This window comes from Dermacentor andersoni, chromosome 9 (genome assembly GCF_023375885.2).
Source record: "Dermacentor andersoni chromosome 9, qqDerAnde1_hic_scaffold, whole genome shotgun sequence".
NCBI classification, from domain to species: domain Eukaryota; kingdom Metazoa; phylum Arthropoda; class Arachnida; order Ixodida; family Ixodidae; genus Dermacentor; species Dermacentor andersoni.
Window position 1 is genome coordinate 29,703,631 of NC_092822.1, and position 27,127 is coordinate 29,730,757.

General features: G+C 44.7%; 1 protein-coding gene across 2 annotated transcripts in view; it reads right to left on the reverse strand.

The window, feature by feature from the left end:
* The window catches only part of LOC126527515 (A.superbus venom factor 1-like), a 77,380-nt gene that overhangs the window by 5,405 nt on the left and 44,848 nt on the right, over positions 1-27,127 (reverse strand). Inside the window, exons 16-31 of one of the 2 annotated variants that reach the window (XM_072284475.1) lie at positions 26,752-26,805; positions 25,396-25,581; positions 22,765-22,918; positions 19,487-19,715; positions 17,472-17,681; positions 16,496-16,595; positions 16,187-16,288; positions 13,052-13,240; positions 10,537-10,612; positions 10,296-10,452; positions 9,541-9,627; positions 7,365-7,533; positions 6,646-6,812; positions 4,554-4,703; positions 2,880-2,990; positions 1,291-1,387 (exon numbers count right to left, since the gene is read on the reverse strand). In XM_072284475.1, the coding sequence (XP_072140576.1) occupies positions 1,291-1,387; positions 2,880-2,990; positions 4,554-4,703; positions 6,646-6,812; positions 7,365-7,533; positions 9,541-9,627; positions 10,296-10,452; positions 10,537-10,612; positions 13,052-13,240; positions 16,187-16,288; positions 16,496-16,595; positions 17,472-17,681; positions 19,487-19,715; positions 22,765-22,918; positions 25,396-25,581; positions 26,752-26,805 (2,238 nt within the window). Of the gene's footprint in view, positions 1-1,290; positions 1,388-2,879; positions 2,991-4,553; positions 4,704-6,645; positions 6,813-7,364; positions 7,534-9,540; positions 9,628-10,295; positions 10,453-10,536; positions 10,613-13,051; positions 13,241-16,186; positions 16,289-16,495; positions 16,596-17,471; positions 17,682-19,486; positions 19,716-22,764; positions 22,919-25,395; positions 25,582-26,751; positions 26,806-27,127 lie in introns of those variants that run through there. The other variant, XM_072284476.1, reaches the window with a different exon arrangement.

Genomic DNA, 27,127 nt, shown 5'->3' on the forward strand with positions numbered 1-27,127 from the left:
AACAGACGAACAGCGCGCCGAACGACTGACTAAACGCCGCAACATACCTAGACAACCAGACTAACCTGGACTTGGAATCAAGATTAACCAAGGCTAACCATGCTATGCCTTAGCTTTCGCTACGTATATCCTGGCGTAGCCGAGATAAGCCGCTGCCATTTTTTTCATCCACTTCCAATTTCAATAATTTACTATTTCTTCATTTCAATTAGCCGGTACAAGTAATTTCTCCTGTGTTGTCCTTGATGTCTTCGTTGGCTTCTTATGATAGTTCTAAACAAAAAAAAAAAGACATAGGCAATGAAGAACACGACACAGCGCCATTGTCGTGTGCTACTTTGCCTATGTTCTTGTCTCTTTACCGCCGTTACTTTTCGAAACATGAATTACCTCCAACTCGCGCAAATTCCCGTTCTAGTGAAATACATTGAACTCGGTAACGTCACATTGAAGTACCGGCGCCCAGGCTTCCACGCGCAATTTGAGAGTGGGAACTTTGTTTAGAGCGCAGCTCTTAGGCGCCCATTCCTGCGGCGAGCGTCGGCGTCCGTGCTCGGCGCAACCGAACGAACGAGCACAGCGGAAATATGAAAGCACGAACACGGAGCACAGCGGGGAGGGAGGGGGGTGAGAAACGGCGATAGTGAGGACAGTGCGAGGAGGAGAGCGGAGGAGGAAAGTGAAAGAGGAGGGTAAGGCGAGAACGTGAGAAGAAAGCACAGGTGCCGCGAAAGACGGGCTTTGCCGGAGACGATGGCTGCGAAATGGCGCCAGAGTAGCATGCGTCGTCTGTACGGAAACAAAGCGCTGCATGAGCGGACGTCTGTCTGCGGCGGCTGCTGTGAACCGCGCCCACGCGTCACCTACGCGCCGCCTCTCACGACCTCCGTATTAGCGAGGTAGTCGCGCCACATTTCGCTCTTTTTGCAACGTGCCGCACGAGAGAGATTGTCCGTGCCAGCCAATATATCGCGTAATGAAAACACGCATACAGCTGCGTTCAAATTTCGCATTAGGGAGTATAGTAATCATCGGTAAAGTTTTTCGTTCGTTTCGTCCACTAATATTTAACCGTTTCTTCAAAAAAAAATTGCTTTTTCCTTGAAGTGCTTTACCAGCCCAGACTGACTTGCCATTGCTGTTTAGTGTCCATGCCTAAATAAAGGTGACGCAAGATTAAGAAGCAACTACTACCTGTATATAACATGACGTAGCCTAATTGAAGCGGGCCGAGGCCACTTCATGTGCATGTGAATAAGAGAATCGATACGAGTATTGAATTGAGCTTACACCCCTGTACACCAATCTTTTGTAGTAGGTCTACGGGAAGCTTTCCAGGACCTCCTCCGCTTTCGCTGTACATTTCGGCTGCAACAGAAAGATCAAACTGCAAGAAAAAAGTTTATCTATGTAAACATGGCTTCCACAGGTAAAGGTTGAGTAAAAAACTGACAGATTAGAGCCTTATCTTGCTAAACTTTGAGGAGATCAGTTTTCTTAAACATACGTAGGCAAAGGGGTTGTGCGCGCATCCGTGTACATAGTGAATTGTTGCAGTTATAACACAATCCTTCATCGACCATTTTTATCTGCAAAGTCACAAAGCCGTTTGAAGCCACTTCCCCGCAATTCCTATCATTTCCACACTGAATGAACCGCCACACTTGTAGCTGCCATAGGATGAATGGATCGATGGATCCATGCCATGAGCGTCCCTTTGAATTGGCGCGGTGGGTTGCGCCACCAAGAGGAGGAGAGGGAGTCTGTGGTTTGCCCCCATAGGATGGATACATTGATGTTATGAGAGTCCCCTTTGTAACGGGGCGATGGGTTGCGCCACCAAGCTCTTGCTATTATACTGCCCAATACCCTACCTAGGTTAAACAATATAAAAAAAAAAAAAACACTATGAACTCCCACAACCAAATTTTCTGATCCCCTATTGCGAACTGTGCTTTTATACGTATCCGTTTTTTCTCGTTTCCCTACTTTTCTTCCACCAATCCTCCAAACCCCTCTTACTAATCGCTATTGCGGACATGTTTACTTTTCCACTGCTCTCGCGGAACCCAAGGGCTTCAAGGAGGCCAGTGGTGCTTAAATCGACCGCTGGGTAGACGATGATGGCCCCTGGCCCCAGAATTGGCGCGGTTTCCTTTTTCCTCTGGTTAGTTTTGTGGAAAGCTGTGGGTGCCTGGATGACAAGTTTAGGAACTTCCGTAGCCAGAAATTTTTTTCAGGTAGGAAAGGGGCGCGGGGGATACGTACTTGAGCGGGGACGGTGTGGGTGAGGGGGGCTGAGTAGTGCGATATATAAACACTAAAACCTCGGGGAAGGAGGCAGGGGGGGAAGGCATGAGCCCGGGTTGACCTCCCGCTCGGGAGCGCCTACTTCAGTGCCCACTGTTGGCGCGTTTGTAAATTAGGTTTTCCCTCCCTCCCCTCCTCACATAAGCGTGCTTGAGCTTCCAGGAGATTTAAGGGAATTTAAGGGAATCGTAATGAGTTTATTTCATGAAATCTGCCACACTCCCATAACAGGTTAAACCTTTTGGGGTGTATCATCGTCCCACAAGAGTAATCGCCACCTTTCTTTGATGACTTTTCCTTTAACATGGCGCACGGAGTACTTCCTGGTCCCAAACGACATGCGCGTTATCATCGTGACATAGTATTTTGAACAGGCAAGTAGCGAGCACCGAGCTTTCAATAAGAGAAACGCAAGGAAGGTATATAATTAATATTAGTGTGGGAAGAAGATACACGCCCAAATGATGTGAGCTGTTCTGAAGTCTATAAATTATTAACAGGGTATTGGCGATATACAGTCGTACAGTCGATCAACTAAGAAGGGGGAAAGGGGGGAGGGAATTACATACCTTGCAGCCTTGTTGGGGTGGGGCCAGAATGTTGTATCTCAGCCTCACATTCAGTGCTGCCGTGCCCATTCCAGATGCGTTAACGACAATTTTTCCTCTGGCGTCGACGATCTGCGAGGGTGCGTGTTACGTTTCGTAGTTTCGGGCAGTTTATGTAGGGCAAGCGCTTCTCGAGCTTGAAGCAGTATTTTCGGTCAATCGAAGTTCGAGAAACATTCAATCTTGTATAGACGTCACATCTCTAGAGTGAAGACGGCTTGTTGGCGAGACGGGTTATCCTGTCGATGCACTTAGATGCGACAGAGAAACGACACTGACCGGAGAGCTTGCGACCCTCTGGCCACATCTCCTTGCGCTCAAGGTTTTGCCCGTAAATGAGCATCGAATTTGACAGCCTACAAAAGTGTTCTATCACGACCGGGGTGCTTGGTTGGACCTTTTATTTATTTATTTATTTACTTATTTATTTATTTATTTATTTATTTATTTATTTCAAGATACTATCAGACCCTTACAGGGCCTAGGTAGCAGTCGGTTGCAGTTGTAATGTTCTGTATAACACTACCATAACAACAAAACGCATACTGAAAAATCAGGTGCCACAATACAATATGGTATAAGAAACAATATTACAATTTCTAACGGCATTACATGTCACGACAACATTGCAACAGTAAGGCATTTTGAAGCAATATTGCGCCTCCATCTTCGGCACGAACTCCAAGCCCGAATTAGAAGCACTGCAGTCAGACGAGACAAACACTTTCTTGCGCATGGAACAATGTAGCTATGGCTAATTCTTTTTCTAATACATTACAATTATTTCTTTTCAACGAGTCGGGCTTTAAAACATAAATAATTGGTGTATTAATGTACTACTGCTCATGCCTCGAAATTAGCTGTCATTCATCGTGGACGGATAAGTGACCTATGAAAACGCTTCCAAGCAGGGCATTTGCCGCCCCGATTGAGAAAATTCCGTTTGTTGAAACGATGGCAGCGCTCTGCGCTTTTGTTACACAACTGCTCTTGGTCAGCCATGTTATTGTGATGCTACATTATTGCGTACCTATGAAGGTATAGCGGGTCTAGTTAGCTATTATATACTGCAACCCAGTGGATCAAAGCCGCAGGCAACTCAAGGCTTATGACATAGCAAGCTGCACAAGAGCAACGGTGAAACTTGATTCTTAGCTTGCTAAAACAGTGCTTGGATAACACAGTGCGACAAGTGTGGAAATTTGTCTTTGTTTCTTAACAGTGACTGAGCGTATGCCTAGATTAACTCATGCAGTCATGCAGTTGACGCAGTGCATGTAAAACAAGTTAGTTGTCAATAGAAAGTAATTCTAGTGTTGCCAGTCTATTGTATTTCTGCAAAACTGTATCTTCATTATTCTATTCCAACTAGACCTCATGCACTCCTTAAGCAATAAAAAGAAAGAACATTGTAAGTCTCAGTTTGTCAGCTTTAGCGAAATGGGAGATCAGTAAGCCCGATAGAGGGTTTACTGGGGTCTGTTAGTAATAGTGGAAGATGGTGTGGCGGGTTGATGCCAAGTTCTATTTTAACAGACAGAGAGTGTAATCGAATTCTGAGCTTACACATTTAAAGAGCTGCAGAGTCCGTGAAGCACATAACTGAGATAAGGCAGGTGTGGTTCTCGTACTTACCGTAAACTCTTGCAACAGAGCAGCATTCTCTCGCTTAACGCGGAAGTCCTGAAGAGTATTATCAGCGAAGACTACTCCAAAGATGTCAGGGGCGGCATTAGAAATTTGTATGGAGAATTCCGAGAGGGCTTGAAGTGCTACGACGGTGTCCTGAGAGAGAACGGAAACAACAGTGACTTAGCGATTTGAGAACATCGCAAGAACAACGAGGGGGGGAGGCAGAGAAAAAGCCCAGAGAAGCCCGAATAAGATGTCGCAGCTACATTATACTCGGAGTATCTTCGTTTTGAGCACGTGTTCTCATACAGAAAGGCTGAAACTCAAATGGCAGTGTGCGTACTTCCAATTGTGTTTGTGTAAACACAGCAAAAAATGCAAGGGTAACGGCATCAACAGCGATGCAGACGTCTCATCAACATAAAATATTGAAGAAAAGTAGAAGGTAAACAGAATGATAACGTTGGAAAAAATAAGCTTTGCAAATCAAAGCTTTTATTTAACAAATAATGCGAAATGTACATGCTAATGTTTCAAGATTGTTCTAGTCACTATATTTTTAAGAAGGTACCGCACTACGTTATCTAGTGCTCCGGATTACTAAACATTTTATTTGAGTTAAACATATAGCTTACGTAGCAAACAAGGATAACACTAAATTGATTTTTTAAGGCCAGATCTGTAACTTCCCGCTCCTATGTTCATTTATTTTTTTATGAATCTGTCTTGTTATAATTCATAAATGCACCAACATTATTCCAGATCTGTTCAGACAGACTGACATCAAACACTGGTAGTCTAAATGAACATTATTTTTATTTATGTTTTTTTCAAGAGCCAATAAAGAAATTTATAACTCGAGCAGAAAGAGATGAAAGAACGATCTTGTTTTATGACTTCAAATTTTGCACCAGATATTTCAAGGACAATAGAAGATCGATACATCTGACGTAATCTATATTCTTTGCTGAAAAGTACACTCATTAGATATTGTCATAATTTAACGATAACTCTTTTTCGCCGATGCATAATTGTTCGAAGTATTCATCTTTCTCTAAGACAGTTAAGGAGTGAAATGAGCTCGCGGTTGATGAATTCCTAGAACTATTTGACAACCGTTTCCTGGTGTCCATAATGTATGCCGGTGTCTAGTTTTACTGCTACCTTCAATCCTTGCTTATTCATTACTTGAGATTGTAAACTTTATGGAAGTTCGACTTTATTGCGCCTACTAAAGGTATTGTCACCAAATTGCTTGGTTTCCCAGTTTTCCTCCAACTTGTTTGCTTTAGTTGTATCCTTGTGAGGCTCAAGTTTGAAGTTTATTGTAGACTTCCTTGAACAGTACAATGCGCTTTAAACACCTTTCGAGACTAAATAAAATTGTCAGAGGGTCAAAAGAATATAATTACATTCTGTAAGTGATAACACCCCTTTGCATTGCAGTAATAAATAAATATTTAAATTAATAAAACCATAGACAGATAAATATACGTGCAAGATGCCTTAGCATACATCCTGCTGGTTTAGCACAAGGGCACTAAACAATATGACGTTTTCAATATAGCCTATATCATTGTAATATGAGGAATTTAAACAAAAGAATTTCAGTTTGTAAAGGCGGTCTTGAAATCTGTCCTGCTCGTAAAAAGTACGTATGACGAAAAGACAACCTAAATCACGAGGGTCAGTTTGAAAATTCGGCAATTACTCATCAATATTTATTTATTCAGCTGTTTATTTGTTATTAATTACAATATTGTTCATAAATTACTAAATAATTGATCATCTAATTTAATTATTTGTTAATGGGCCTCATTTGCCCTGATGCGGCAAATGCGGAAAAACGGAAATGCGGAAGTTCAAAAGCTCACTGAGGGTTATTGTACTAATCAGCGGACGTCTGCAACCCCCTGACCAGGCGTATGAGTAATGGTTTTCGGGACAGCCCCAATCTCATCACATGGGTGGCCTCCGTAATGACAAAGCTTACAGAAGATGGCGCCACTAATTTAGCAGCCAGATATTTGACAGTGCACTATGACTTAGCCACGACCTGAGGTCAAATAAAAGCATCTCACGACGTGACACAAACCTGCGTGGACACAAACGACCCGGAAGCTGACCGGTGCCGAAGAAGCCAGTTGACAAACTTCTTGCTCGAGTCGAGGTCACGATGCTTGAGGTGAGCCAGAAGAGCGTAGCCCGTGCCTTCCACGTCGATACCTGTAGCCTCATCTCCCGTGCTAAGTGTATTCATATCTGAAAATGAAAACACGGGAAAAAAAAGGAATTGACGTAATAGTTCTGCGGAAACCCGTAAAGTGGAGTGAAGTAGTGAATAAAGGCAAAATGAGACATCCACCCAATCGTAGCAATTGCTACAAAAGAAACCCAAACGGGTTCCTCGAAAGAAAAGCCTCGCAGTTGAAAAAAAGCTCATCCTGGTACTGGACTCGAACCCGGGACAACCACCTTTCCGGGGCAGCCGCATTACCATCTGAGCTAACCAGACGGCTAGCAGATGGAAGGGCGAAGTCGAATTTATCGACAACTCGAAGCAAAGGCAAGAGTTTGACGTAATAGTTCTGCGGAAACACGCAAGGTGGAGTGAAGTAATGAATAAAGGGAAAATGAGACATCCACCCAATGAATTGCTACGATTGGGTAGATGTCTGTTTTGTTTTTAGTTTTTTTTTAAGATTCGAATTTAATAAAGTATATTATTGATCTAAGCACACTTTCAAAAATGTAGGTATAGTTGAATTAAAAGCGGAATTATGTATAACGTAATCATTCTGTTTTAAAGAATACCTGTGTCTTCGAGCAGGTGCGCTCTTAGGACGTCCATCGACTTTTGCCGGTCGGGTCCGGGAACGAAGCTCAGTGCATATGCCGTCAGAGCTGCTATGTACGGAAATTTGATGGCATCCAGGCGTTCTACGATATAAAATCGAGCCCGCGCAATGGTCGTGTTGACCCCCTGCAGGAGCGTATCATATTGAAACACTTACGACCACATATCACACCAAACTACGTTGCATTCAGGCACACCATAGTTAAAGCATTCTGGCTAGGTGTGAGTCACGTAATTACGCAGCATTTGAAGCTGCGGACTAAAAGAAAGCTTCAAACAAAAAGCTCGTCAATCAAGACAACATGAGAAAGTGCGCTGAAATGTATGGACTTACGATTCTCACGCCCAGAACGTTTCAGACACTAAAGGCAAAAAGAAATAATCACCTAGGGGAAGCAAGTGAGACTGTACACACATAACGCAAGCACGCACCGACACGGGTACAAGTTGACTATATCAAATAAAATCTGGGCGCAATAATCACACAGCGCGTCAGGCCTGTGAAAAGATTCATTGATCCGTTCACGCACGAGTAAGCGTAGGCATGTGAAACGAAAAGCTAATAATTTTCCTTAATACCGACACGCCGGTGAGACGTATACATGTGTAACGGCACATCAGCTATGCGCGAACGAGAATTGCCCGCCACTGACGAACCTCACTGAAGCGTCTCTTCACGCACTCCTATAACTTTATATTCCACTGTTTTTCTTTTCTTTTTTTGCTGTTAAGTAGTATTTGTGTTTTCTTGGCATTGCAAAAGGTCCCCCTACAGTGTTTACACTATGGGACCTTATTCCGTACTAAATATCTGTACTTTTGTATCCGCAATATGAATTCAATAAACTTCAAATTGCAAAATAAAATTCTACACGTGTCCCGCATTACGGCTGTGTAGCCGACAGTGATTGCCAATCCTTGGCATCACATGCATGCACCAATGACACAAGAAAAGATGTGTATGTAAATTATTGGACAGCATTGTAGCACACTTCACTGAGGATGCAGTGAGGGTAAACGACATGTTAAGAGATACACATATTGGATAAAAAATTGAGCAACATGTATTCCAAACCTGATACTCGATGTAACACCTAAGCACTATTGATGTTGATGTGTTGCTTTTAGAGGAGAAAGGGCCGGATAGGGCCAAAGAGCGCCGTGCCAATGGTGATGGGTCATCATTAAATTTTAAGTGAGATCGTGTAATGAACTTTGATAAGTCAATCAAACGCGGCTGTACAAAAGGACTAATACCAGTCGCTTAATGTGCATAAACTTTAAAAGTATTTGAAAATAATAAAGTCAGTTGACTGTATATGACTATGAAGTATATGTTTACAAATGGACGATATACTAAACTCAGTTAGTGACAGTAGCACTACCGCCTTACCAGGCTTGAGCCCCATTGCATCATTGGCACTATACAGCTGTGGCTAAGAAGTTATAGCAGACCTCTCATAAGAAGGGCCATTGCATTTCAACATCCACAGGCCCACTATAAACACCAAGCATAAAACGCCTCCTAGTAATTATTAAAAAATACAGTGGTGTACATCTTGTCGGTGCTTTTTGTCTAGCACCCAAAACATGGACAGCAGTCTTCCATGGCTCTTTGCGTTGAATAAAACGACTACCATTTCACTGACATTGCTGACATGCACCTCCACTACTCCGCCACGGTGTAAGTAACATGATCCGCTGTAGGTGATATCTTTGTTTTTTCAGACTCAATCTTTTGACAAATATTGTAGCTTTTGAAGGCATTAAAGGAAGCTTCTGATTACTTGTTTGTCAATAGCATGAACAATAGCACGAGCTAGACAGTGGCATATTTGTAGGAATTAAGCCACTAGACGAACATTAGGGACTTGCCAAGAATTACTGTAGCAACTTGCCAACAAAGACGGAAGCAAAGTGTTGGCGACCCACGCATTTTGCAACATTGCCAAGTTCTCAGTCAAAGATCGTTACATTTCATATCCCATAGACACTGCAGCACCACGTGCACAGCAGTTCTCGAACTTTTTTCTTGCTTTCTTTTCGTTTATAATCATGTGCTCAGTGTTGCCTGCATTCTAAATTCGCATTTACTTCTCACGAACGCGCCAGAAAACAGCATTTGAAGCTCACCTCCGACAGAGAAGCTGATGCAGCCGCGCATTCTTGAAGCGTCAGCAGAACAAACGCCGTCATCGCCGTTCTTCCCTGAACGCTTCCCTGAGCATTGGTGAGGAAATCATAATAGTAATGAGATGACCCTATAGTCAATTAGCGAACCAGAATGAACACACTGCTTCAAATATATACGAAAGACCGAGATGCTTCGTCCGCGTTCACAAAACATTCCTTAATGAAAGCAAGATTCCTTAATGGCCCTTTCTAAAAGATCGCACTTGGTTCCTAAAAATATTTCGAACGGCGTAACTTAGAAAACACAATTTGAAACCATTCATGCTCAGAACCCCAATAGCCTGACCTAGCACTCCTAATGAAGATCGCTTGTGAGAAAGAAAAATGTATAAATAGTGGTAACGCTTTAGTATTCATTGATTGACGGATTGGGCTTAATCTCTCAAATAAACGAAATGACTGTCAAAGGCACAAATATGGATGCTCACAGATTACTTCTGGTTATCTAGTGTCGTTCTACGTAAAGCCAGTATGTAGCGCACCAGCTTTAGGTGCATGATTGGGTACAAGATTGGGTGCATGAAAGCACTTGCACTCCTCCATCGGAATGTGGACATTGCAGCCGGAAATCGAACTTTTGGACCTGCAACCTCGTTATCAAGAGAATCATTCTATAGCCACTTAGTCACAGCGACGTACAGTGGTGTTAGTGATACCCATTCCGTTCATTGTGCAGTATATATTGATATACCTACCAGCATTTCTCGGTGTAAAATGGGATCAAGCTCTTGGAAGCTTCCGTCGGGCTGTTGCTGCCTCGAAAGCCAGGATAATCCTTTTTCTATGACGTCAGGACTAATGTCGATAACATCTTGGGCCTCGCAGAAAACCTTGAGCACGAAGGCTGTCAACCTGCCAAGGCCAGTGCATCTTAATTAAGGAAGCACGTCTCTGCATAAACGCAAACGAAGACATTGCCAACGAGAGTGGGCTTACCATACGTTCCCGGGCCTCTTCTCGAATGTAGCAAACGATCCATTCTCGTTTCTAAACTTCAGCTCTCGCCCGTACCCTGCGTAGATGGCGCAGAAAGCGCCCAACGAGTTAAATCTTTCCTTACCACCAGCGGTGCCCGCATTTTCGGTGCTTTTATGTTTCAGCGTTTTATGTCGGGACGTGGTAGTAGCAACGCACATCGTGATGCATAAGATTGCAGCCATATTGATCATTCGTGTTTTGAATGGGTGTAAAGCCCTTTAAACTGCTCACATAGTTTTCGAGAATTCTGATGTGACACTTCAGTGAAGCACCTCAAAGAACACGAATGAGAGAGAGTAACAATTTTCTATTTTTAGCGTTACTAAGAGTAAAAAAATCTGAAATCTAAAAGATATGCTCCTGGCTCCTCACTCCCAACCTTTGTAGGTCAGACCACGCAAAGAAGAAGCTTGTTATGCAAGTTTTGTTTGCATTAACACTAGCCGTAACGATGTTGATGCTATGCGGAAGAGCAGTATAGCTTCGCGAATGTGAAAATGGGCAAATTTCTATTCTGCTGGAAGCATTCGTTTTTACTCTTTGCAGAAGGCACCTGGTTCGTTTTTTACTGCATTATATAGGCTCACGAAGGTCATTAGGTCAGGGCTCCATACATGAGCCTCATCATACCTAATTTCTGCGCTAGACCAATTTTTCTGCACAATTAAGCTGGTCTCGTGCGCGTTCAACTGGTACTGGAGTCTCCACAACTTTCTTTAGTTACTCTGCAGCACCGCACCTTAAGTTGGAGTGTTGTACAATAATGTACAGTACTGAATGAGGCCACTTGCTCAGGTGGTGTTCAAAATCTAAAAGGTTAGACTGCTAGTGAAGCTTCGGTTGAAGGTCGGTTTGAAATCGATTGTGTGCTCTCGTGGGAGTGAAAACCCCACAGGACGGGAACGATTGCTCGTAAGAATTTGTAAGTATGCTGTCGAAACGTTGATGGATGAAAGCAAGCGACGGCGGGAAAAATAAAGCTGCATTTGATATTAGTACAACACAACTGTAAAAAAAAAGTACGCACACATGAGCATCAGTCGTTGTTTGAGACTTGCTTAAAAGAGCCAAAACATCCGGTTGGAAAATTAGACTACCCGACAGAAGCTTCTGTGCCTTCACTGATGCTGTCATTTAAAAGTTATGTTGCCGAGTCGACGAAAGCGCGAATATTGCGTCGTTTTGTTGAGTAAGTGCTAGGAGCACTGGAGGCTAGTTTCGGGGATACCTTAAGTCGAAATTTTATTTTTTTTGGCTCCTCTATTTGCCAAAAAGTTCTTAAAGCTGACCAACAGTAAAAGTCCAGTCATCCTTTCAGACGGTGCATGACGTCCCTAGTAGAAGAATTGAAATGTTTAACAACGTGTAGAAAAACTGTCGATCGAATTGATCGGTTTCGACAGTCGCGGTATGCAAAGAGCTAAATAAACACAATACGGCAAAATAGTCTCCTATACAGCTGAAGAACTTTTGGCAAAGAGAGAACCGAACCTGGTGCCTATACAAAATTTTTATGTACTTAATAGAAACCATGTGTCGTATCCTGCGGAGATAATTTTCTCGAGGACTTTCAGGCGAACAATCCTCGCTTCTCGATACTGCAAATACGTGATCAACTGTAACAACTTTCCTTTTGCAACCTCATTCCTGTGATCACTAAAGTAGAGGAGGAAACGAAGCACATTGTCACAGTGCAGCAATTATGCGATGTCATGCGGGAATGTCACGATGTCAAATCAGGTAATTACTTTTCCGTTAACTGCTCCCTTGACCACTTGCGCCGCAATTTATCCCTGTCAGCTTGTTCTGTAAAGCTACTGGCCAATACAACTCTTATCCAACGGAGAGTGGGATGTGCTTGTGCTATTTTGACCCCATCGAGCATACTTACACAGCACACCTCAGGCTGTCCAAACAAGCGCATCTTTGCTTATTTCTTGTATCTTTTGTTTTCATTCACTACCACCAGGCAACCAACTTATAAATCCAGCTCGCCGTCTATCTCCTCTTAGCTATCCCAATGTACGACCACTTTTCACCCTCTTTCTTTCTGCAGACATGTAATAATCGGAACAAATTTTTTTCTGAAATCACCATAATCACCAACCGGTCACGCTTCAGGACAGGAATTGGTAACCAACCAGCCAGTCATGCCAGCTAAACTGACAGGCGACCAGTCCACCCCTCGTGTATCGTCCCCGATCCTTCGAGGTATTATAACATAATAAATATAACAACATTTAGCCGGGAACAAGCAGGCCATTGAACCTCTAGATATAAATAATGCGACGCCGTTTTTTTTCTCGGTCTGGTAACAGCATGCCACGACACGCACTTATTTGCTTGAATTTCTGTTATGCATATAATGGTACTTCAAACAGTGCTTCTTGAACCGCCACAGAGATTTTTGTGCAGATATTGCAAACATCCCCTCACACTTCCCGGAAAGTAGTGACGCAGGGGTATCGCTTACCTTCGAGAAGATATTTGAGAGCATTGCCTCTGTCGGTTTCGTTTAACATTTTCTTCACCTTTAAATACTTGTACGCATAGAGGACCGGTGCCATAATCATCATAGTCTGCTCTCCGCAACCCTTGGGCATCGATATCAGTGACTCGACATTCGCAATGGCCGCTCCCCCAACGGTAGCCGCTTCGCTGCCTGCAACATCATAAACTGGTGAAAATGCTTATCTTTCAACCACGCTTACATGCGCAATCAGATCGAGTTTGGTTTCACGCTTTCGGATTTTTTTTTTGTTCTGTAATTTCGTCGTACACTCTGCTTATGTGCTTCGCAACGATTCCAATGCGGGGTGCAGTTTGATTGGCGAATATATTCGCTGTTCAATGAATTAACGTGGCGTGAGTCAGCGCGTCAAACGAAGTGCACTGACTCCGAAATTATGGTCCGTGTACCTTACAAGTGAGAGGCTGTTTCGGGACAAAATACACAAACAAAGCAAACAGCTGATAATAAAACAGTTCAAAAAAGCTTTTCAATGCATAGTAATTACGCAACGAAAATCGCTCCGAGTCAACCTAGTATTACTGGTTTACATGGCAGATGGAAATTAACATAGCCAAAACTAAATACGTAAAATTTGCTTCGATACCTCGACCTACCTCTGACCAATATGCAATACGTGGTATTACTGTTGACTCAGTATCTTCAATCAAGTACTTGGGTGTCCTGTTTACCTCCAATTTAAGCTGGAATGCTCACATTGAACACATCACCACAAAAGCATGCAAAAAACTTGGTTACCTGAAACGTCACTTACACCTTGCTAACACAGATACCAGACTTCGAGCATACAGTTCTCCTATCAGGCCTTCTTTAGAATATGCGTCAATAATTTGGCACCCCCATGAGTCTAATCTCACGAACCTACTCGAATCAGTTCAAAATAAAGCTGCGCGGTTCATCTTAACTTCATACTCGCGATATCAAAGTGTGTCCGTCTTAAAGAAATTACTTAATCTCCCTTCACTTGACATGCGCAGGAAATTATCAAGGTTGACCTTCTTCCATAGCCTTTACCACAGCAACACTGCATTCGCTCGAGCCCATATTCATCCCGCTCCCCACATCTCTACACGCACAGACCATGTTCATAAAGTAAAACCTATATTTGCCAGGACTAACGCATATCGAAATTCGCCTCTAGTTTTATCTATTGCCGAATGGAACTCGCTACCTGCAAACATTGTCTCGCTTACGGAATCATCATCATTTCATGCAGCACTGCTAACCTTTTTAGAGTGTGTCAACCTGTCAGAACCCACATTTTCTTGAATATTTACTTGGACAGCGTTTTCAAGTGCTTGGCATTGTGTAATATTCATTCCGTTTCATATGCTATGTATCTGTGTAGGCTGTTTACCTAAATGTTTATTTGATTGTATCCTTAAACTCGTGTTCCGATGGGTACTGATTGTTTGCATCACATTTTAGGTTCTTATGCGTGTTTCACACTACTAAACATTGTATAAATTTCGTTACCCTTTTCTTCCTTCCTTTCTTTCTTTCTTTCTTTCTTTCTTCCTTTCTTTCTTTTTTTGTTTGCTTCTGCTAGATGTTTTTTATGGTTCCTAATGCCTTCATATAATTACATTGTACAGATTTCACTCATGCTTGAACTTTGTCGTCCCCCCCTATGTAATGCCCTAATGGGCCCTTAGGGTACTCAAATAAATAAATAAATAAATAAATAAAACCGAGGTAACAATGACCCAGCCTGGTAGCCTGGGTTAACATTGGTTTGGTCTCTCTAATTATTACTCATTCAATATGATCTTCCTGATTTTATTTTAAAAGGCAATTCTACGCTATTCCCTGCTAATTCAATAGATATTAGGATATGTATGCTCCATAATAATTTGGAATATTTCACCCATTTCTTGGTCAATCCCCCATCGTGTGTAGGAGCCACACGTGTGACAGGCTACAATAACAACAACGATAGCGGAAACGGCGGGTGGCGCTTTCGCTACGTTGAGTTCAGGGGGCGTTAGCCGTTGACGTCAACGCTTTTCGCAAGTGTACAGAGGGCGTGGTAGAGGCAGTGAAATAGAAACGCTAGGCGCCTGCTTGGTTTCCTCCCCCGCTCCAAGACCTTGCATCGTAAACTGTGTCATGCATGTTTTTTTTTTTTGCATCACGTGGGATGCGTACAGTTGCATGCTTATTGCGCAGTGCGCATTAATAGTCGTTAAGGGGGGTATTCTGTAAGAGTCCACCTAGTGGACTGTCCATTTCGACCGCTGCTGATTGGATGCAGCTGTACGAGTGAGGAGGCGACGAGCGGCCCTAGCCAATCAGCAGCGGCTGAAATGGACTCTTACAGAACAACCCCCCCCCCCCCCCCCATGAGTAGTGGGAAGAGAGAGTCTTTTTTTTAAAAATCGAACGTAGTACAGAAAATTATAAAGCTCGGCTTGACAATGAGACACGGAGAGCTAGCCAGCTCGTTCTAGCCCTCAGTGCAAATGAGACTGCTCGAAGCTCAAGGGCTGGTCATGCAAGGAGTGACTTATTTTATTGTGAACAAACTTTTTTCAAAAAGTCGCCCGTGACATGTAACACAATTCTACTTCGTGAGCTACGCCACATTCAGAGGCGGATATAACTTCCATAAAAAAATTACTCAGTATTTGACTAACAAAATATTGCTAATTAACCTTGCAACTAATAACTGTAGCACAGATATTGCAATGCACAAATTGAAGCCATGACTTGATAGCGCACATCAACTTGAAAAGAATTCCGAAACTAGCACCAGGTTTGAGTGAGGTGAGGGCCGTCAAACTTGCCGTAAAGATACACTGGGGTTCCAGTTACGTTTAGGAAAAGACGTATTTTTACGCATTGAAGCTCAAAAGTTACTGGACCGCCAATGGATTTCGTCACAAACTTTGGGACCACGTATCGCGAAACAAATATCAGCGTCTTAATTCGTTCGAAGTGGATATGACTTTAACAGTCACCGGCTACAATTGGTCTATTCAAATATATGGCATAAAGTAATCTGTTTACTTTTCCACTAATCACTTTTTTATCAGCTTACTAAACGTGTATTCGTACATACAAAGCGGATGTACTCACCTATGACGGAAACAGAGCACGACTCTGTGTCCGGAACTGTGTCGTAGGGATAACGTGGAATTATAGTTATCACCTGTCGTCCGTTGTCTTCCTCCAAAACATCTGAGGAAATAAAACGTATCCTGGTGTGCATAATACGGTATGTCGATGTCAGCTACATACATGTCTTGGTGAATGCATGGGGTACGTAAAGAGGAAAATAGGTAAATTGGACGCTCTAAGATGTGCAAAAAAACTGCTACATCATTAGTGCAGCCTTTCCGATACGAATGCACTCTTCAAAGATGAAAAGGAACGTGGTTCACTGACCTCTGTACTCCCTGGTCACGACGGCTCTCTTCCTCCGGCGTTGTTCGTTGCTTGGGTCAATTGTCACCGAGAAGCTCTGTTCATGTGGCGTCCCCTCAGGCTGAGGATTAATCAGATGCGTGTCAATCATGCGGCGTAACATTCACTAGCCGTCGCATTTAGCCTTGTCAGTGGCAAAGAAATCGTGTGCGCATAACATTTCATCGGTTAGTTTTGCATGCACATGAACACTAAAATCAGTTTTATCAACATTTGAAGATGACACAAGGAAGTCTAATAAAACCAATAATTTTGTTAACGTGTACGCCTGTTGGCAGGGGAAAGTCGGAAACGCTGCGTATTTGGTATGTTTTGTGACCGAGTAGTATACCCCACCGGGAATTTCCATAAAATATAGGAAATTTTCGTCAAATACACGACCAGTACAATGCACCTACATTTCTCATCGTAATGATTGATTAAAACATTATTAGTTATTTTGCACTAATCTTGCAATGTTATGTGATGCCTTCTCTGTACCTGAGAATTTCGAGTTTACTTAGATGTTGAAATTATCACCAAATTGTTTTGCCCGTTCGATATATCTTGCTCAGAAATTTATGCTTAGGTTGGTACTCGTTGCGACATCTCAGCACGACAGGTGTCTTCCTTCATAAGTCTCCCGCGGGGCGACCGCTTGGCTGGTCGCCTGCCTAGACGATGACAGGGGCCCACGCTGTCAACAAAGACGCGGAGACGACCATGAAGGCTCGGCTCATCAAGCCCCTGCAGGTTGACTTCGGGAATCATCCTTGCCTCGTGGTTGCCTCGTATACGAGGAAAGGGTTCAAACACTGGATGCAGATTCCGCCAAGATTATGTGAGACCGTTGAACCACAGATTCCGTTGAACCACAGAAACGAACATACTCTCTCTCCGAATTTTACTCTCCCCCTCATTTTCTGCGAACAGCTTTATTGAGAAAGTTCATGCTTACCACAACTGTTAAAGTCTTCCTAACACGGTCGGCATAACCGGTGCTTCGGAGGTGAATTTGAACGGGCAAGGTTCCCTGACGCAGGGGAACCACGGGAAAGCTGACGCTGCCGGCGGATTTCTTCTCCACTTTTATCACCTTTACGTGTGGCAGCCGAGGATGCTTCGACGCGATGCACAAGCCCGGATCGCCGTACAAGGAGATTGTTGCCTATTGTTCGAAGAAAGAAAATAATTCAGGAGTGTTTAGAATCGAGCCACACCAATTTCTTTTCATCTCTCACTTTTGAAAGCATTTGAACCTTGCAAACCAAACTACGCTTACAGATATGCAACCGAACGCGAACATGAGTAAACCGGATAGAGCGAATTATTTCCTATATCGAACACGCAAAACATACCGACCGCGATGCTTAAGTAAAAAATAAATCACTCATCCCGAACTAAACATAGGATATATCGTCCGCAATCAGCGCCATAAAGCAGCACGTATGTTACACGTGTAGTGCTCAGGGGTGTTATTTTACTTTTGTTTCTTTCTCGAATGCACGAAAGCATGCAAGAAGCGTGTCAAGGCATCATCCAATCGAGGCACCGTTCTTATTCAAACTGGAAAACTGTTGGATACACGTGCCCCAATTGCTAACTACTAAGCGTATTGTTGTTTTAAAAAATTAGATTACTTCTTCTCTTCCGTCTTTTCTTCACTGAAGACAATAAATGCGCAAATACACATAACGAATACATCCCCAAAGGCTCTTCGGATTCGATGTAGGTGAGCATACTGAATTACCCGATATATCAAACTATAGTATTTCGCGGATAAGTGTGTTCGTTATAAGCGGGTTCGACTGTATACATACATTATTAGCATTACGCCTCCCCCCCCCCCCCCCCAGCGCCCACTTTATAGCTATAACATAAGCCTCACTGCTTCCTGCTAAAATACCTTACATCGCGGCACCTGATCTAGTTTATAGATTCCACCGACTCCCTCAACCAAGGCGGACTCGGAAGGATACAATAAATTCTGGGATTTTACACATCGAAACCATGATATCATCCTGAAGCACGCCGTAGGTGGAGCATTTCGGATCAATGCCGACCACCTGGAGTTTTTCATAATGTAATTTGAGCACGTTACCCGAGCTTTTGTACGTTACAAACGCACGGCCAATTCTCATAGTTTTGACTTCTTTGCAGGAGCTTCCGTGTCAAATTGTTCGCTGTCATAAAATCTTCTCGCTACAGAGTGATCATCATCATCATAATTTATTGTCCCTTAAGGACCACTTTCAGGGCATTGCATAAGGTGAAAGGGAGGGGGGCTATTCCTAAGTGTCCACTTCGGCTGCTACTGAAGTGCTTACTGGCTAACCTGGGGTTCCAGCGAGAAGGAGGCTTGCGCCCCTAACCAGTCTATTTCTCGCTAGTACAGCTGCAGCAAATCTTCGGCGACCGGAATGGACAGTTCACTAGATGGACACTTACAGAATGCCTCCCTAGCTTTTCGCAACATCCCCAAAAGCCGGGCGGGATGGTTCAGCGAGTAAAAGCTATATTGTCACATGTATAGTGGTCCGAGAACATGTAAGACTGTTGGCATATCTAATTTTTTTTAAAAGCAGCACTAAACAGAATGCGTTTCCAATGAGGCGGGAACAGATCGAGGAACTCATGAGGCTGAATCCATCCCAGCGCATCAAGTGCATCTTGGATGGATTCCTGTCTACGTTGCATCCGGCTTGCAACGGTTTTAAGTTGCCCGATGGTGTCAGGTGGCTCACTGTTCTAGTAAAAATACTAACAGTGCAGAATACCGAGCATATAAGTGCGTGCTTTCTTTGGCGCTGGGCACCCGCCCGGTACAGTTCTTCATTGCAAGTGCTCAAAGTTCAACCGAAGGCAGCAAAGTGCCCTGGCCAAACGAGGAAACACTTTTGACTGCAGATAAACAAATTCTGGACTCAAAAGCTTAAAATAAGCAGCAATTGCATATCGAACGTCAGCGCTTACGTCCTGCGATTCCGTGTCGTAGTTGAACAGGGTTGCCACTATCTCGACTTGTTCGTTCCTGACGACCGTCGAGGGAAAGCTGACTTGGAGGAACACTTTCCGGAAAGCCACCACGTCCACAGGTTCGGCGACACAAACGCCTCCTTCAGGAGACACGGCCATTGCCTGAACAGACCACGTTGTTATGCTGTGCGGCAAACTGAATGAACGGTTGTACCAGCCGTTGTCCCTGCAAAAAACGAGTGTGACGGTGAGACGAGGAGTGCGGCCGGCTGCACGAAAACGACCAGGCGATGGGGACACACCATCAACGCTCTGCTCAATCGACCAGGCCTGGTGTTCTACTTTCCGCAGCTGGCCAAAATTATGGGGCTTTACGTGCCAAAACCACTTTCTGATTATGAGGCACGCCGTAGTGGGGGACTCCGGAAATTTCGACCACCTGGGGTTCTTTAACGTGCACCTAAATCTAAGTACACGGGTGCTTTCGCATTTCGCCCCCATCGAAATGCGGCCGCCATGGCCGGGATTTCATCCCGCGACCTCGTGCTCAGCAGCTCAACACCATAGCCACTGAGCAACCACGGCGGGTCCGCAGCTGGCAAGAGCGTTGTGAACACGCAAGCTATAGTCGGGCACATCCTGAGAATAACAAACGTGGTCCGCCCAAAACGCCCCAATTCACCTGTTTTTCACCTCCTTTAAAAAACAATTCTGGGATTTTGCGTGCTAAAGACTACAGTATGGTTATGAGGCGCTGCTTTTTGTCAGTAGTAGAGAGCTTAGCCAGATGGAGTCCACTCGCAGCTTAATGATATTGCTCTGCTATGTAAATGGCAAGCTAATTGGGAAAACAAAATCTGGTTGTTTCAAGCTAATATTACCTTCGAGTACGGGTCAAGACCACCCAGAACATTTGCCAAGACATGCATGTCTCATTCTTAAATTAGGGACACAAGAACATATGGTGTGCGGAGAAAACATCCGCTTTATTTAAACACGTCAAACCGCGTGAACTAAGGGACATGTGCGAAAGCGACTGGCTGGTGCATGTATGCATTTTGTGTACGAGTTGGACAGCGCACATACATTTTTTTCATCCTTAGGTTTTCACCAGCTATTTGCCGTGTGCATCTATTCGTCCGAGCGGAACGGGCAGTAAGCGTTTATGCTAACGTTAACTAATACCTGTGTCACATGGCCACTTTCGATCGCGATCTGGCTCGATTCAGATTGAGTTCGATCAGGATCGAATGCTGCTACATGGTCACTTTCGACCACAATCTCGTTCGATCCGGATTCGGACAATCGTCACCCGGGTATCGCGATCGAGCATTTTCATTGTGGTCGTAGGGTTGTTGATCGTAGGCTAATCACCATATACTTCTGAGAGTTGCAGACGATCAGCAGATGATAGTAGCCTTACCCGTTGGTTCGTTGCAAAAAATAAGTAGTTTTATAATACAACCTTTTCAACTTATCAGACAAGTTTGATAAGTGCTTTGGACACACTAAAGGCAACTCGTGCGCTTGACGTTACCCAAACTAGATCCGAATCATTGGACGGCGTAGCAGCGATCAAGAAGTGCGACTGCCAGGATCGGGCCCGATCGCGATCAAAGTGACTATGTGACACTAGTAAAACGTTTTAATCATTCAACCAATCAACCAGCTTTATTAGTTGAACGCATAAAATGACCACACAATAATTGAACCGATAGCCATGAGGCTAGATTCTGTTACAAAGAAAACTGCATCTGCAGCTAGGTTACAGGGACGAACTTAAAAAAAAAAAAAAAACGAGGAAGAAAGAAGCTGGGTGCTGCTGACTGCGGTAGGCGGGTTTCCGCCGGTTGTGTCAGTCTCCACCGCCCAGCAGCAGGTGCCTTGCATGCTGCAGTGAGCAAACATCTTGCTCTCGCGTGTAGTCAGACCGACGTCCTAGCAGTTCGAGCGCAACGCTAAACTTCGCTATCGCTGTCACTGCTTGGCCCTTTGGGCGAGACTGCCACACTTTTTTTCTTAATTACTAATGAAGCCGAAATTCTTTCTCGCGTGATGCACGAAAGTTCAAAGTTCTAAATCAGGCTGAACGAGCGCATCGCCTGTGGTTCTCTTTTCTGACCTTGCTTTCTTTGGTACAATTTCGTCCAGCACCCGACCGAGATGGGCGGGTAACAAGATGACAGTGTGGTGCTTGAGGGTGCTCGGATCCGCGATACGTAGGATGCGTAACGCCTGGTTGGGGACGACGCCACGTGAGAAGGCTTTGATGGCCAGACCGGCCACCAAAGCCATCGAACGTGGCGTCGTCTCCGTCAAGCAGGTCCGCGTACACCATGTACTCCCCCTCGGCCCCTACGTGGGGGTTGCCCGCTACGCCTTAAGCGCGTCCTGCAGGACCATAATAAAGTTTTCCAGTACAGATCAAATACACGCTGCCCGAGGCTTTGGTAGCACAACGTATACTCTTTTTAAACCCGAGTTTGTCATTCTTAGCACGTTAGCATAATTTAATTATTTGAGGGCAAGGCACACCGTTGCTGGTCGCGGTGCTAATCTGTAAGATCATATAGTGGAAACGGTGTGCTGGCTTATCTTGTTTACGATACGATTATTCGCTAGCACAAAGGACAGGTAGAATGTTACGCAGTTTGCTTCAGTTAAATTAAAATAATATGGGCCTCCTGGAAACGCAATACTCCTGCTTTCATTCTCTTTGGAGTAGGTAGAGGTTCTTTTTCTTGTCATTCACTTTCGATTTATTAGTATGTAAATCAAGTGTGGACACTCCATTTACCTCCAAAAAGATTTACGGTCAATTTTTTTTGTCCCCTATCTTAGACAGTATTATACAGAGATGTGTGCGCTGGACCCAAATCAAAAAATAGTTTTCGAGTCACGAACGCCGCTTCTCATCGGGCTAGTATTTGAACATGGCCGGCCACTATGACGTCACAGCATCAGATCACGTGCACATTGTTTTCCTGGTTGAAGGCAACGCATTTTCAATTATCACTATTATCTGCAGCTCGCTCAGCGCGAGACGTGCTTGTGGTATGCGGTTTCTTTTTTTTGCTCAGCTTCTCGACGTTCCACTATACCAAGATGGCTGCCGCGATGACGTCGTTAACGATGACGTCTTTGAAAAGCACATTTGCTTCACTGTCTTAGTGGCAACGACTTGACTTTGTTTTTAACTTTCGAGAGAGCTAGGGATCTGCCCGAGTTCATTCAGCAGCAATTTCTACATACAAAATCTCATGCTTTGCGATTACCCTATTGTTCCTTGCTCAAACAGCCATGCCTCCCGGAAGTCCTGCCTCAGCAGTTTGTCAGACAAATCTTCCTCTTCAAGACCACCCGGCATGTCGAGATGATTACTTCCACCGCGAGCCCTTGGCAGGTAGGAATTCTCCATTAACGAAGGCCCTGGAGGGAAAGCAACAACACATTGACCATTTTCATTCACGTTGAGAGGAGTTTGCTTCCGGTCTAGACGCATTAACCGCACTACATGATTTTAGGGCGCTAAAAGACACACACAAGGGAGACACTATGTGTGTTTGGGAGTGTTTCTCCCTTCTTTTTAGCACCATAAAATAATGTTTTCATGATCGCACCAGCTTGGCCAAGAAGGTTTGTTAAGATAAACCACAGTGCATTCGTTGCAATAAATCCAGTCTTGATGGTTTGAGCATCCGTCATCTCTCACGCTCAAAAATATCCTGGCTGAGGACCTCCCGAGAAAACAAGTGGGGGTGCAGAGGGACTCGCGACCGACCCTCCGGGCACTCACCGATCGTCATCGGCACGGACTCATTGAGACCCTCCTGAGAGGCCCTCTCTGCAGTGGGGGTAGCCATCTCCTTATACTGGCTGCCTTCCCACGTAGGGATCGTCGGGAACGAGGAGGCGAATGTGCTTGCCAAGGCCGCCCAGCACCCAACCGTTCCACTCACCAGAGCAGCCGCATCATCGGGCTTCTCCAGACAGCGACTAAAACAGCTGCTCGCTTCCAGCCATTTGGACAACAGGGTAGCTACCAACCGAGCCCCAAACCTCCTCCCTGAGAACGGTCTCTCGCGACAGGATTGTTCTACACCCCTACGTCTGCGCACGGGCTCCGTGTGAACAGCGGCCAGACTACATGCCAAGGGACGCATCGCCTAGCCGGCCTGCAGGTGGGGCGACGCCGAGACCATCAAGCACCTGCCCTGCACCTTTCCTGCATTAGCCCAGGAGCGAGCTCAAGTCCCTGCCACCTACCGACGGTACGGACTCCCGGCTGCCTCAGACACACACCTGCTCTTACCGGCCCACTACCACCTTCCAGCATTGGCAAGCCTGCTTAAATATGTGGATACAAACGGGCTCCTAGATTGCCACTAGACATCGGCCTCCATTGGCCTCTGCCTCGCTCGCCGGCCATCGCCCCTGGATGAAGCTGCCGTATGCTGTCTGGCACCCCCTACTCCCCCTTTCCCCCTTTATCCCCTCATCTTTCATCCCCCGGGTGTACGCTGCGCCGTGCTCCCATATGGGCTGTAGAATAAGCGTCCTTTCCCTCACCCAAACGACCAAGCAGAACACACGCCTCGTCGAGGGTAGACGCAGGTGAAGCGTGTGTGAGAAACGCGTCCTAAGGGAAGCAAGGGAAGTGTTGCGACGTCTTTCTCGCGTTTACGCGTTCGCCTTTTGGGTTCACTAGTGGGCACGCACCATATTAATGACGTCAGCTATTTCCCTCTTCTTTCATTCTTGACGGGGGGCGACTCGTCACACGTCTGTCTGCGACGGATTTGTGCTGCATGTGTGACGTGGCTGACGCCCTATAGTTTCGTGCAGTTAATAGGTTGAATTGTAACGCCAGCTGCAAGCACGGCACTTCAGCCAGCATGGGAGCGACGGGTAGTACTGTACATTGATTTGCGTAAACTTCGTCCTCCTGGCTTCAAATGGCTTCGTGACTTTGCAAGTAACATGATAACTTTTTAAAGAAAGTACTGCGCTTTAAATAATAAACATTATTAGAATTGTGTTACAGGAGGATTTGAACGCCGGACCTCTAGCACGAAGGTCCCATATAGATTATGTGTGCTTGCAGAGTTATTACCGTTTGCATTAATAAAAAAGTATAGATTGCTTTCAAATTCAGACCAATTCAGGCCTGAATTTCAAAGCGAACGTTAGAAACATACCATAAGGTGCATGTGAGAGACATACCAAAACAGAAGGTTTCGCTAATTCTCGCCATGGTTGTGTAGCTCATTGTCTATGGCATTGTGACGCTGAACACGAGATCACGAGTGGAGTTTCGTGTTTTTTTGTTGCATTTCGGTGTGAGGCCCACTGCAAGACCGCTCTTGAACTACATTTTAGGCACAGATAAAACAATTCCAGGTGGTCAAAGCTATTCAAACATCTCCGCTGCGGCGGCTCTCATAGGTTATGCGTTGCTTTGTGATGTTTACAGGCCATTACCCAAAGTACCGCTTCTTCGCCGAAAAATTGAAATCTTTTTTTTTGTTTGAGCTACTATTTAAAGCACTAAAAAAGGATAAAAATATGCAGCTTTAGCGTTGGTGCAAACAAGGACTTCCTTGTCTTCACAAGACGCAACTATATGCTGCGTGGTTCCGGGCATACGTATGTCCACGATTGCTTTTACTAGCCACTCAGCCTCTACGCCGCTCATTGTGGCACTGCAGCCGTTTCTTCAGCGCATGCCCCAATACCCTCCTTGAGTTCATTTTCGTGCGTCCGTGCGTGCGTGTGTGTGCGTGTGTGTGCGTGTGTGTGCGTGTGTGTGCGTGCGTGCGTGTGTGTGTGCGTGTGTGCATGTGTGTGCGTGTGCATGCGTGGAAATAACATGCTATTGTGTTGCAACCGCAACCCACACTACGTACCGCCGTCCTTGAATTGGAATGTACGAGCACAGCAATAAGCGAATGCGTCAGCGCATTCGTTGCCTTCTGGGCTGTTGAAGTGGCGCCGGATGATGTCCTCCCTAGTAGAGCAGTGCCTCCGCAGTCTGTCCGGCAACGTGCCCACATCGCAACAGAGTCGCATTAACGGAGTGGTGAATCGAAACCCTGGAGAAAGAAGAGAAACCGATGACAATGTTAAGCAAAGTTTGAAGGGGTGAAATGGATAGTATGCTAGTCTGCCACAGGCATGTGTTCTGACAAGATTCTGAGGCGCAGACTTTCAACTGAGCAAAAAAGATCGCAGCAACAGCAGCAGTGAAAGACAAAACAATACAGGCGATGTTGGCGAATGCTCTAGTTGCAGCGCTGTTTTTCTCGGAATGTCCTCCAACCAGCTAGCCTGTCATAGCTCTATTTACAGTGCACCTCGGGTGCTTTATTTCAGCCAGAAGGCTATCTGGTGAAAGTATTTTCAGTACGAAAACATTCATTTACTTTATTTCAGTGAGAATATTATCTGGCGCAAGCTTTCAACTGCTTACTGCTGTCCGAGTAGCCTCGTGGCACACTTTTGACAGAAATAAAGCAAGAAATATTTGCGCTTGTCTCTGTCTGTCCTTTAAATTGCCACTAAGTCGTGCTATGCACTATGCCACTGCGTTGTCCGTTATATTTGATGATTTGTCATAGTCACCTAATTCTTGACCAATGCTCCTTTGTGCGCGCGAGCCATGGACATTCACGTCGACAAGGAAAACGTCGAGCGAGCTATTAGAGTTGCCTAAACTGCAGCTGTTTAATTTTCCCCTCCCCTAGACATGGGTGAAACCAGTTAGTTCAAAATATAACGTTTAATTATCTCCAGCTTTGCACACATTCACAGGTATAGATTAGCTCAGCACTCATACTTTATTCAGAAGAAACGAGAAATCGACCAATACAACCTCCCGCCAAGATCGTACTGGTCGCGATGGTGATAAAACGCGGATTAATTTCTTGAGGAGATGGGACCACCGCCCGCGACGATCGTCATATATGTCCATGGCTGCTCCAAAACGTTTACTTTACTCAAACATTTCTTCATAAGATGTAGCTCCTTTCTTTATTAAAATGAATAATAGCAGAGGCTGCTGCCTTTATGGCGGCACTGGCTACTCTATGTCACCTAGCAAAGGAAACAAATATGCGCAAAAAGGGACAATGTAGTAAAAAACAACACACTGAGTGGAAGCCCGGATGAATAAAAACTACACAGTCCTGCAGTACATGAACAGCAAAGTTTTGTGCATGAGTTCAGTACACATACGCATATACAAAGTCAGACGTAGCTCTTACGTGCTTCGCGAACGTCTCTTTTGCGACGATGAGCCCTGGCAGCGCAGCTGTTTTCTGAAACAGATGAATACAAGAGGAAATTGTCGCCTTTGTGCAGTGTAGTATTTGTGACGACTGTTTTCAACACACCGCAAGCAAATCCACAAGTGCAGATGCTTCAAAATACAGTGAAAATTAATGTTTATCGATCACTTATTAAACAACTACTTTGACACAAGCAAGTTCACGTATCACACATATAAATGGTCATGCATATTTTCGTGAACGTTCCGCATCGAAAACGTTACAGATAATGCAGACATGTAGGTGCAGCGGCGGTCGTGGCGTAGCAGATTTCCGTTTGAGCCAGCTCAAAATTTTCGAAACATCACTAAAT